Source organism: Boleophthalmus pectinirostris, unplaced genomic scaffold (assembly GCF_026225935.1).
Source record: "Boleophthalmus pectinirostris isolate CB_2022bp ecotype Guang Dong unplaced genomic scaffold, ASM2622593v1 HiC_scaffold_4, whole genome shotgun sequence".
NCBI classification, from domain to species: domain Eukaryota; kingdom Metazoa; phylum Chordata; class Actinopteri; order Gobiiformes; family Gobiidae; genus Boleophthalmus; species Boleophthalmus pectinirostris.
Window position 1 is genome coordinate 6512838 of NW_026571353.1, and position 13540 is coordinate 6526377.

The 13540-nt window shown below is 39.5% G+C and overlaps 1 protein-coding gene across 1 annotated transcript in view; it reads left to right on the forward strand.

Moving 5' to 3' along the window:
- htra4 (HtrA serine peptidase 4) overlaps positions 1 to 2486 on the forward strand; it is a 61459-nt gene extending 58973 nt beyond the window's left edge. The window contains exon 9 of the mRNA XM_020931030.2: positions 2315 to 2486. Within this exon, the coding sequence (XP_020786689.1) occupies positions 2315 to 2486 (172 nt within the window). The remainder of the gene's footprint in view (positions 1 to 2314) is intronic.
- The last annotated feature ends 11054 nt before the right edge of the window (positions 2487 to 13540 follow it).

The following is a 13540-nucleotide window of genomic DNA, read 5'->3' on the forward strand; positions in this document are numbered from 1 at the left end:
GCAGTTGAAGTGGCTCGAGCATCTGTTCCGGATGCTTGTCCCATGTCCCACAGGGAGATGTTCCCAGCTGGCCTGGGAACACTGTGGGGTACCCCCAGAGGAGCTGGAGGAAGTGTTTGGGGTGAAGGAAGTCTGGGAGTCCCTGCTTTGACTGCTGCCCCAGTTAAGCAGAAGAAAATGGATGGACGGATATCATGAATTGTTTCTATAGTTATTGTCATTTAAACCTGTCATTCCATGTTTTAAAACATAAAACAATTACTTTTTTCTAATAATAGACGTGTGGTTCTGGCTACAGGGGTGATAATTCAATTAACAAACCTCAGGTGGATTAAACAGCTTTTCCCCATATGTTAACAGAAGCATGCAGTGGTAATGAACATGATTAGATTGCAGAAATGCTCCGATTTTGAAGTACAGACTGTATGGATGTATAGAGACCACTGAGCTTTCACCTGTGAATACTGAGAATTTCAAAATCACATGTTTCTATGGCGCTTACTTAACTTACTAACCAAGGATTCATCAAATAAGCATGAATAAAGCAGAACACAATCTGAGGTGTGATTTTCAAGTTTGAAAGTTCAGAAATGTTCACTTGAAACTTCAATGAAATGGTTGTTCCCTTTCTCTACAGGCAGCCGCTCCTGTAATGCTTCTACATGTACAGTCACATTTCACATATTCACATCATTATTATCAAGGCTACAAATCCGCAAGGCAGGTGTCATGTGTTTTGCCCAAAGACACAACAACAGCATATACGGTAATCCAGGAATTGAACTGCGGACCTTGGTAGAATAATGTTTCACTGTCATTGGATGAAAGTTACATATTTGAGTGCAAAAAATTGCCTTAAATTGCATATCAATTCAATCAAAATCAATTGCTGACCCCATTTAAAATAGTTTGTCTTTTTTTTTTTTTTTTTCTAATAATAATATTCAAAAATGTGCATTAATAGGGTCAATATTTCTTTTTGTTCTGTTTTTGTGTGTTTGTGCTGGTGACTCTGGTGCATGTTATGAACTTGTCGGCACAGTCCATCGCTCTGTCTGAATACCTGCTGTGTAAATGTTAGTCATGTTAGCAGGACCACGCTTTGATCCCTGAACAGGCAGCATTTAGTCTGTCCCACAGGATTCGTACCCCCAACCTCTGGACGTGAACAAACCTGCCTAAAGGTCACCAGTGTTTGCCTCCAAGCTGCAGCTGGAACACTCAACAGATGTGACGTTTATCTGTGAATGATGGACTGCAAATATCTAGGAATGTCAGGCTCAGTTGGTTTTACACTTAATCATTGTTATAGATGTCACACTCACACCTTAAGAACTCTAGAAATAATAATATTCTTTTTCTTTTTTTTTTACTGAAAAAACAAACAAGCATGGTTTAGGTTTAAGGCAAGCGGGGACAACATTTTACTCTGATGATGTTTGATGTATTGTCCCTTTCAAATCTGAATCAGTGTATCATTCATTCATTTGTTCAAATAAAACCAAAAATAAGAAAACGAAAAAACAACTATTTTCTTCATTATTTGTTTCCAAAACCCAAAAAACAAACAAACAAACAAAAAAAAAAAAAAAAAAAAGGATAACGATTCATTTTTTCAGTTTTCTATTTTGTGTTTAAATGAATAACGGAAAAACGGATGACAGCCGTTTCCCGTTTCCGTGACTGAAGGGACTGAACCAGGACTGATCCTAGGACTAAAACAGTACTAAAACAGGACTAAACCTGACTTAGATCTGGTTTAGTCCTGGTTTAGTCCTGGTTCAGTCCTGTTTTAGACCTGTTTTAGACCTGGTTTAGACCTGGTTTAGTCCTGGTTTAGTCCTGGTTTAGTCCTGGTTCAGTCCTGTTTTAGACCTGTTTTAGACCTGTTTTAGACCTGGTTTAGTCCTGGTTTAGTCCTGGTTTAGTCCTGGTTTAGTCTGGTTCTGTCCTGGTTTAGTCCTGGTTCAGTCCTGTTTTAGACCTGTTTTAGACCTGTTTTAGACCTGGCTTAGTCCTGGTTTAGTCCTGTTTTAGTCCTGAGTCCGTATGACAGGACCCCAGCGTTGCAGTTCAAGTCATGGAAACGGGAAATGTTTCAGATTATCCTTTTTTTTTTTCATTATTCATTTAAACACAAAATTAGAAATTGAAAAAACAAATTGTTTTTGTCATTTTGGTTTGGGAGACAAATAATGAAAAAAAATAGTTGTTTCTTTGTTTTCTTATTTTTGGTTTTATTTTGAAAAATGAATGATCAAATAATACACGGATTAATCTGACCTAGAGCCTTGTGTCCTCTGCTTTTGTCCAGGGCCGGGATCCAGAACCAGGACGTGATCGTGTCCGTAAACGGGCAGGAGGTCCAGCGCACACAGGACATGACGGAGAAGGTCCAGAACGCTGCTGCTCTGTCCCTCACCATCAGGAGAAGAGAGGAGGAGATCACTCTCACCATAGTGCCTGAACAAACTGACTCTATATGAAAAGACTCTGAGTACATGCACATCAGTGTCCTGGTTATGATCAAGTCTTTTGAGTATCTCAGTTTCTTCATGATACATGTATACACAATCTCCCAGTTTCAGTGTCCCAGTTAGGAAAAAGCGGGATACTGCAGCTAGTATATTCCAATAGTAACCGGGATACTGTGGCACAGTATCCTGGTTACTGCAACATAAAGATGAGTGCACATGAGTCCAAAAGACAAACAATTTCTGTCTTTTCACTGCAACAATAGCGACATAAATAAAGTGACCATACATGAGTGAAATGTTAAATAAAGAGCTGCACTAAACCTGCACCGTACAATCTTCACTCATCTGATCTTTGAAAGTTAAACATGAACCATCTCCTGTACGATATACACACAGAACAAACTCACCATCATCAGAACACCCCCCCTTGTCACAGAAAAACACAAATATTCCACTGAGTCGTGTCTAGAGATGGGCATTCGATTAAATTTTCTTAATCGATCGTCAGGAGAATTAACGATCATTATCGATTAATCATTAACGTTTTTATATTAAAATGATCATCATTATTATTACTATCTGCACTACTAATCTGCATAAATAAATTCAACTTTACCACATATAAACCGTAACCACTCTAGAGCCACATCAATCTGTGTGACATTATAATGTGTTTAATGCAGCTTTGCGCAACTCTCACAGAAACAAACTTAAAACCGCATCGCTAATTTGCATAAACTAAGTGAAGAAAAAAAAACAGCTCTTGTGCGCTGATGCGGAATACAGGTTAGTGTGACCAGATTTACGTTTGTCAAAACCAGGACACCGTACGGGGGGAGGGAGGTGGGGCCTCGTCATCGACATTGAGCGACTCTCACCTGGCAAAACGTTTTCCCACTGGACACCGAAACATATGTGCTGCTTTGTAAACTGTGCACATGGACTCACACTTGTCCCGACGGGAACGGAAAGCTTGGAATTTCTTGCACAAGTCATCGTTAAATGTGCATTTGTGCTTCGGCACGTTGCAGACTGACTGACTGTTTGTGTCTCGCTCCTTCTGAGTGCAGAGACACATGTACAGACCTGTTTGGTCACACTACACACAGCAACCTACATTCGGTTTGTCGATTAAAATGAACGTAATCGATGAAATTCTTAATGATCAATTATCGATTAATCGACTAATCATGCCCATCCCTAGTCGTGTCCTTTAGTCCGACAGAAGCTGAACCACATCTGCGGCACAAGGAGCGAGCTGATTTTATCAGCGCTTATAGTTTATGTAAATGTTTTGTTTCTGTAAAATGTAAACAAATGTGATCAAAGCTGAATTATTTTATCAAATGGGCTGACGTGGCTCTGTAGTGGTTATGGTTTATGTTGTAAAATTGAGTTTATTTATGCAGAAGATTTTAATGAAGAATCTGCAGTGTAGAACTTGTACAGTGTTTGGAAACGTTCGATTTGATCTGCGCAGTGGATCACAGCTCTTTACCGCTGGTTAGGAACCTCCCGAGCTTCCTATGTTAAAGGAGCTCATTTGCTCTTGCGTATTTGTAAGATTGTGTCAAGAAACCGGGATACTCCATTTGATCATGTACACAGGGATATTCCAGTTTCTCAGCATGCATGTTATACACAGTATCTTGAATACTGCCATAACCGGGACACTGAATCTGCAGGTATACGCACTTATTGATATTTTGAGATGTAAATTTTTATCATTTTGGCACAGCAAATTATTATATACAGACAATAATATAGTAGCCTGAATAACATGAACAATTTCTTTTTGTTTTTTGTTTTTTTCTTATTGTCGGTGAAAACTCTGTTCAGAATTATAGCCTAAGATACAAATATTTATATGATGATATATGTTATGATATATGAAAAGTCTAACAAGAATGTTATATGTAGAAATAGCTGGTCTATATCACTCAGGATAAAATACTTGTGTACAGAGTATACAGAGTACTTGATACAGCTTATGATACGTGTATTTGTCTGTGGGCATTTTAAGCTAACTGCAAGAGGCCAGTAATGTTTATATAGTACAGTGGTATGTCACGTATAATGTCTCATCAGCACGTTATTGTACAAAACTGTAAATTATAAAGACTTAAATAGTAAATATGTGTACTTGTACTTTTATTTTTCAGTATATTTCATGTGTTACAAGAATATTATGGGCATTATGGGAAGAAAAGTTGAAGAAAGACTTAATTCACAATGAACAAATAGTTTATTAAGAATGATTAAGGCTTAGTAACTGCTTAATTAATACCATGACTCCTCAACCCAACTCCTTAATTAAGTTACTAAACCTTTAATTTTGAAGTCCATAAATATAACCCAATATGTCTCCATAAATGAGGTAATATTCAAATCAAATATAGATTTTTCTAATTACAAACACACACAAAAAATGTACTGAGAACATGTTTTGGCTCTAAAGTAAAAAGTAGAATGAGCCTCACATTAATCCCTTAGTTTCAATGCTGAAATTCAGTTGGTTCAAACCTAAAAGGCCTCTCTCGGATCTGAATGGTCGCTCCCTAAACCTCAGCCCCTGCAGCATCATGAGTCAGAGCTAGTGCAGCCTCTGCAGCTCAGGGAGGGAATATTAACATTAACGCTGTTTATAATCACCTACAGAACATAAAACACATGAACCAGGACTAAACCAGAACTAAACCAGGTCTAAAACAGAACTAAACCAGGACTAAATCAAGACTAAACCAGAACTAAAACAGGACTGAACCAGGACTAAACCAGGACTAAACCAGGACTAAAACAGGACTAAACAGGACTAAACCAGACTAAAAACAGAACTGAACCAGGACTAAAAGGACTGAACCAGGACTAAAACAGGACTAAAACAGGACTGAACCAGGACTAAACCTGGTCTAAACCGGAACTAACACAGGACTGAGCCAGGACTAAAACAGGACTAAAACAGGACTAAACCAGGACTAAACCAGAACTAAACCAGGACTAAAACAGAACTAAACCAGGACTAAATCAAGACTAAACCAGAACTAAAACAGGACTGAGTCAGGACTAAAACAGGACTAAAACAGGACTGAACCAGGACTAAACCTGGTCTAAACCGGAACTAACACAGGACTGAGCCAGGACTAAAACAGGACTAAAACAGGACTAAACCAGGTCCAAACCAGGACTAAACCAGGACTAAAACAGGACTGAACCAGGACTAAACCAGGTCTAAACCAGGACTAAAACAGGACTAACACAGGACTGAACCAGGACTGAACCAAGATTGAACCAGGACTAAACCAGGACTAAACCAAGACTAAAACAGAACTGAACCAGGACTAAACCAGGACTAAAACAGGACTAAACCAGGACTAAAACAGGACTAAACCAGGACTAAACCAAGACTAAAACAGAACTGAAACAGGACTAAACCAGGTCTAAACCAGGGCTAAAACAGGACTGAACCAGGACTAAAAAAAAACTGAAACAGGACTGAACTAGAACTAAAACAGAACTAAACCAGGACTAAAGCACATCTAAACCAGGACTAATCTTGGACTTGAGAGCGAAGAGAGAACTCCGAGCCCATGGAGCAGGGTGTCCGAAAAGTCGCTCCGGTTTGACATTTAAGTTGTCGCTATTTTATATTTGTTATTTTTTTTTGTGGACGACGTACCCCCGCGTACCACGCCCACTCCACCCCTGGGCCTGTCCGTATACTGCGAACGAGAAAAACATGTATGTTTCCTTAAGGCTCTGGCAAGTCGGGCTGATTATAAGCGCACAATCTTTGTCCAGCTCCTGTAAATCTTTCTTCATGCTATTAAGGCTAATTATGGACGGTGTAGTCATTATAAAGTGTAACAGAAAATTGCCCTCTGCGTTGGCCCGATCCTTTTATTTATGGCTTTTCCCAGATACTTTGATTATAGCTTTATTTTCTATTCTGAGTGGAGTTAGCAGGTTCCTTATGGTGAGCTGGACTGTCTCATTAGCAGGTAGCCAGCAGCAGTGTCTGTGAGCTGCACTAAATGAGCTATAGCAAAGAGCGCTGAACTGGAGACTATTAAAAATTCCCTTTTTTTAGTCCAAGTCCCTTAGCAGCCTACCTCTACATCAGCCCGATAGAAATGCATATAGATTACACAGTTTGAGAAGGGTCGCAGTCGGGACAGACGCCGAGAGACATTGACAATGTAGTGGACCAAACAGAAAGGCAAAGACAAGGTAGAAAAATAAGTTTAAATTTAATAAAGCCAAAAAAGATATAATTTAACAAAGGCTCAAATTAGGCAAATTATTAACAAAAAAGCTGGGCCCAACTGGGGTAACTCAAAATCAAACTGAACAGAACAAAACTAACCCAACCAGACAAAGGAACAGGAGTGTTTAAATACCTAAGGACCAACTAAAAGCTAAACACAAGAGGGAGGAATTACACTAATTAACTAACTAAACCAATAACTTAATCAAAGTAAACAAAAAGCAAATAATTATAATACAGAAAATAATAAGTGATAATAATGTGACCTTAACACAAACTAAACAAATTAACTTAGTAAAACAAACTAAATAGTGCCCCCCCCCCCTTTGCGTCCTGATGGTCTCTCCCAGGGTCCTCCATCCGGTGCTCAAAAAAACAAAAAGAACAAGTGTAAGTAAATTAGACTTATATTAACTAAAATGCGTGCACTCAAATTAGAACATAAGTCTAAATAACGAAATTAAATTATGTGTAGTGTAATTAACTTAATGTAAATAATAATAAAAATTAAATAATACTGACACTATGGAGTGGTGGCAGAGGTATCCACCACAGACAAGAATGCAGTGGAACAGATGTTTTATTTATTTATTTATTTTATTTTATTTTATTTTAAATCTGCATTTGCCCAGCCTGGAGTGTTCCAGAGTATGACATTAAACAGCTCTACCTTACATTCATTCAATTAGAGATAGTTTTATAGCTCAAGAATACTTCAGAAACTGACATTCTGACTGTGAGCGGGGTCGTCTCTCCACAGATCTGACCTGTAACTTGGCCCGGTTTGGCTTCTATAAAGATAGAAAGGTTAAGGCTACGTTTATATGATGACGGGCCGAACAGAAGATGCAAAAGTGGCGTCGCGTCTTCACTTTTTAGGGCCTGTTTACATGAGAGCCCTTGTGGGGGAAAAAATGACAAAATATTTTATGGGAAGTGCCTTTTGTTTAGATGGTGATGGTGTAAAAATGCAAAAATCTGAAACCACCCTTCAGAGTGGAAAAGTTTAATACGCTCCTTTTCGGTTTATACTGTTTCCATCTACACTGCCCAAGACACAAAACTCTGGTCAGATCTGCTCATGCCGCGTACACGGTATGCATGCAGATTTCCTCCTAAAAACGCTCGGCTAAACACGGAATAAAAAGTGAAGACGCGATGCCACTTTTGCGTCTTCTGTTCAGACCGTCATCATATAAACGTAGCCTTAGACGAGCAACCAGAGGTGACGCAACAGTGTGTGGAATTTGATTGGGTTTGCATGCCAGGTTTCTGTGTACTGTATGTATGTGACGTGAACGCGTACGAGACGTGAGCAGATCTGACCAGAGTTTTGCATCTTGGGCAGTGTAGACGGAAACGCTACAGCGGAGTGTATTCAACTTTTCCACTCTGGAGGGTGGTTTCAGATTTTTGTGTTTTCAAGACCCAAAAAACGGCATCACCGTCTAAAGGAAAGGCACTTCAAGTAAAATATTTTGTCGTTTTTACCCGCAAGCATTCTCGTGTAAACATGCCCTTAATACCATCCTGTGAAACATTCCAAACGAAGTAGTAACTCTCCTAACCTGATTCATGAGCCGGTTTCACTTCGTAGAAACCGTCTGACCTCGCAGCATTAGGAGTCATTCGCTCGAGAGTAGGTGGGTACTTTTTTATTTAACCAGTTGCTGCTGCAGTTGGTCGTGATGTATGTAATGCGCCAAATCCCGTAGGAAGAAGAACAATAACGTCTTTCCTCTTGATAAAATTCACCAAACATTCTCTTTGGTCCGACTTTAAATCCTCGATCTCGAGACTCGTTGACAACACAGAATGTCTGGTTCTTTGCTGATTGGCTGGTGCCCGAATTCGCACTTCCGGGCTTTTTGCAAACCGTCTAGAGTATTCTGATTCCTGACCTAGTCACTGGAGAGAAATGAAAGTGAGTGGAGGCACTAGGTAGCGCCAATGTAAGGTTCAGCTCTTTAATGTCATACTGTGGAACATTCCAGGCAGAGCAATGACATCTCCATAGAAACAAGCAGGTGACGGACCCCTAACCAAAAAGTTACAGAGTGCACCTCTAAAATAAAGCTAACATTAAAGTCTAAATAACAGAACACTAGAGCTTCAGACAGAGCAGGGCCTACAGTTAGCATCACACCGTCGGGGAATGTTGAAGACTTCATCTGTAAAGTATGAATTATTCAAAAACACACGGAAAAAGAAAAAAAGAAAAATCTTGACATTTTAAAAGTTGGGAGAAAATATAAAAAAGATAAGTGCAGATGTAATTACTCCTCTTTGTCAAATAACCATTAAAAAATGAACTCCACTCGCTCAATAAAAACAGATAAGGCAAATAAATACAACCGTGAAGTTTTCTGAAAGATCAATATTGTATACAGTATCGTAAGAGTCCAGGGGGTGCAGGGTAATTATTTTAGTTTGTATTGCATTTGGAAATCAATAGACTGAAAAAGTTGTTTTAACTACAGATACAAAACCTGAAGGAAAAAGTGTGCAATTTGTAGAAACAATATATCTGTATGGGGGCTGTTACTATGAGTCTGGGGTGGTATGTACAGAGGTGGGCGTCGTAATGGGCTATTTTTCATTGAGTTTGTATTTTAAGTAAAATTTGAATTGTACTTTTATAAACTCATAGTATTATCTTAACTTTAAAAGGTCCTATATAATGCAAAATGGACTCTTATGAGGTTTAATCCATGTTAGAATGTTGTTACCTCCTCAAAAACAGACCCGGAGTTAGATTTTATTTATTGTCATTGTATGAAATACAACGAAACTTCAACAGAGCAGATGTGTAGCAGTAAAAATGAACAAATATACACACATCCTCACATCCATACCAATAAAAAATATTTCATAAATAAAATAAATAGATTATTGCACTGAGTCCCTTCAGGTCTTTTATCTGTGCCTGTGCCCCTGGAGCACGTCCACTGCTCGTGGGTAGAAGCTGTTGCGCAGCCTGTTTGTGCGTGTGAGGGGAGTTTGAAGTCTTCCTGAGGGGAGAGTGTGGAAGAGGCAGTTCCCGGGGTGCGTGGGGTCCTGCAGAATGTTGGAGGCCTGTGTGTGGAGACATGAAGAATAGATGGTGGCCGGGTTCGGGAGTGAGGAGCCCACTACCTTTTCAGCTGTTCTCACCACTCGCTGCAGGTCCTTCTTTTCAGCAGCTGTGCAGGCTCCGTACCATGATGTACAGCAGTACGTCAGAACACTTTCGATGGTGCACCGGTAAAAGTTGGTTAGGAGCTTCTGGGAGAGCCCGTTCTGGCGGAGTGTTCGTAGAAAAAACAGTCTCTGCTGGGCAGGCTTTATAATGCTGATGGTGTTTAGGGTTGAGTTGTGTTTTGTTTCATTCACACATGAAGTGGTAGATTTTAAGTTAAGTTAAGTTCCTTTTACCTTTAATTCAGTAGAGACTGGCAATACATGCATCCCGAATTTTGGACTTCTGGTCATCGCGCAATGCATACGGGGAAGAGTCCTACGAAAAAGTGAGCATCAAGGGATCGGGATTTTGTTTTGTTGGCGCTCCACATACAAAATGTTCACTACAAACTCAGGATGATTTCTTAGGCAGTCAAAGGTTACCTTTTTGGTCCTTCCTGTGGACCAATATTGCCCATTGCCTTTGCCTTTCAGTATTTTTCTATTCCACTGGGAAGGGAAACGGTTTGAACGGAGGTTTGCAGTCACGCAAATCTGATTCCCTTTTGCAGTTATGGAGTTCGCAAACTTCAGAGCCCATTTTCCTCTGTTAGGATCCAACAACCACACAATTACGATGCTCGAATCCCAAAACTAAAATATGACAATATCAGAACCAGAAACAAAAGTGATATGGTTCAAAAGACTTGAAAAGATCGACTTTGACAATAGACGCATCCCACTGGGAAAACAAACATGGCGTTTGGTGCTCACTTTTTCAGAGGATCCTTCCTGGTATGCATTGTGCGATGACTGGAAGTCCGAAATTCGGTATGCATGTATTCCAGAGCTGAAATGATCCAAATGATTCTAGCAAAAGTGCATAGAGTTTAAAAACACAGCGGAGCACTTCCTGCATTACCACATGACATCACAAGGTGGAACAGAGTGTTTTCCGTTTGAGGGATAAACTGAGGGGTGTACAGTTCCTCAGTCGTCCAGGTAGAATCCATAGCAAATGAAGAAATTCAATTTGTCAACTGGACAAAAGTTTGTTTTGGTTGAATATGTTTTGCAGCTCATCCAAGCTGCTTCTTCAGTTCTGAAATAAACTTTTGTCCATTTGACAAATTGAATTTCTTCTTTTGCCATGGATTCTACATGGACGACTGAGGGATTTTACACACATCTTAAAAAACAATCACCGTTGGACTGGTAAGAAAGATGAAAAGTCCAGAAAAGTTTTCTTCTTTTGTCTAAATCTGCAGGGTTTGTGTGTTAGACGTGTGAAGGAAACAAAACACAACTCCAGGTCTGTTAGTGATGAGGAAACAACATTATAACAGATCAGAATTTAGACTGTGTTTTAGGTCTTTTTAAACTCAACACACCTATAATAGAATCATTTGTATAATTTCAGCCCTGAAATGGCCAATCTCTCCCGAACTAAAGGTAAAATGTAGCTGTTATAGTTACATTTACAAATGTTAACTTGAAAACTACCACTTCATGACATCACAGTGTGGAACAGAGCATTTTGAGCTTTGGAGATGTAGACAGACTAATAATAAAGAATTACTCAAGCATGTGTGAATGAAACAAAACACAACTCCAGGTCTGTTTTTTAAGAAGGTAACAACATTATAACACGACTTAAAGATGATTGCGTAACTGTTTTGGTGGAGGGTCCATCAAATGCTTTTCTCCTTGGAGATGTTATTGATTTGTCTGGAATGTTTCACAGTAAGACATTAAACCTTTCTATCTTCACAGAGACCAAACCGGACCAAGTTACAGGTCAGATCTGTGGAGAGGCGACCCACTCACAGTCAGAATGTTGTTTTTCATGGTATTTTTGAGCTATAAAATCACTTGTAATTGAATAAATGTAGAGCTGTTTAATGTCATACTGGCCATGTTTACATGATTTTTTTTTTAAAATTTAAAATTAATTGTTCTGAATTAAACAGTTCTAAATTAAAATATTCTCCTTTACATGGAAGTTTACATGGAAATAATAATTCTGATTTCAGGTTTACATGGAAAACATATTAAATTGCTTTTATTTAATTCAGCTCAGCGTCTGGAGGTGGGGAAGGTTCTGATTAGACAAGAACACAAAGGTATTTACGTCTTTGGGAAGAAAACACACACTTCAGCGGCTTTTTTGTCATCTTGGTTATGCCACGGACACAAACTTTTTCGCAGTCGTTCTGATGATAATGAAGCAGCAGCTGGAGAATTCTCTCATCATGCTTTACGTCTGTGAGCTGAGGAGGAGAAGGGAAGAGCGTTGGAGAAGGGAGGAAGAAAACTGAGTCAACGGCCGCTTTACCTCAGCCCACTCCCACATCCCGCTCGCAAATCCAATGAGCAGTGATCAAAGTCCGAAGCCAGGACTGGTGGAGCCGGTTCATCCGAATCACGCCAGAAGGTCGACACAACGAGCATGCACTGAACGACCAGAATTATTTTTGAGAAGAATAAACATTTACATGATGGAGAAATCAATTTATTCGGCTTTAAAATCGGAATAAACCACCCACTTACTAATTCCGAAGTAAGTGGGTGATTTTGTCCAATTTTATAATCATTTTCATTAGGAATTAAGTGTTTACATGATCTAGATCAGGGGTGTCAAACTCATTTTGGTCCGGGGGCCGTATCCAACCTACTTTGATCCCAAAGGGGCCGGATCAGAAAACTCATGTCATATAAACCCCAAAAATAACAATAAGTTCAAATATTTGTGCAGAGAAACGCAAATCTATTACAGAAATCTTTTTTAATTGAAGAACTCTTTCTTTTACAAAATATTATAATATTATGAACAACCTGAAACGTTAAGAAAAATCCAATTTCAACACAATGTTTTAACATGAACTTGTGTGCAAATAGGAATGTGACCAGGACGGATAGAGCGGCTGGATTGCAGTGAGAAACCGAGAACAGATGATGGAGGCAGGTTTAGTGTGGTCCACAAAATTTTTAATTTCTTTTTCCAAAATTCCCAAAGTGCCAGTGCAGAAAACAAAGTGCGGTGCAAAAAGTGCAGGGAGGATATGGAGCAGCAGGTCTCTCCAGCAGCAGAACATCAAATGGTCTAATTAGGCGCCTTATATACTACTGGATAAAACCATTAAAACTCCAAGGGGTGTAAAATAACATTAGCTGTATAAAACTAAGTTAAAATCCTCCAATAAAATACCCATAGCCAAATAAACTATACAAAACCCAAATACAAAAATAATAAAACCCTAAAACTAATTCCTAATAAAACCCAACGTGAATATCCCAATTAAAAACGAGTGCTATTCCCCCCCCGATGTCCGCCGTGATGAGTTGGCCCGGAACTCTTAAAAGGTGTCTGGTTCCCCGGGAAATCTTTTCGCCAGACACCTGGACAGAAGACACGGGTAAGTAAAAGCACTAACAAATACCAAACATGCACGCACATACCACTCTCACACTCTAAAATACCCACATGGCACACACGCAAACACACACAAGACACAACTCATTTAAAACACGGCACATATATTGCACACTATCCAATTGTAACTTTTGGTGTATCTCCGCAGACCGGCGGCCGCCAAACCCGGAAGTGCCCGTCCGACCGGCCCACGTGACACCCGACAAT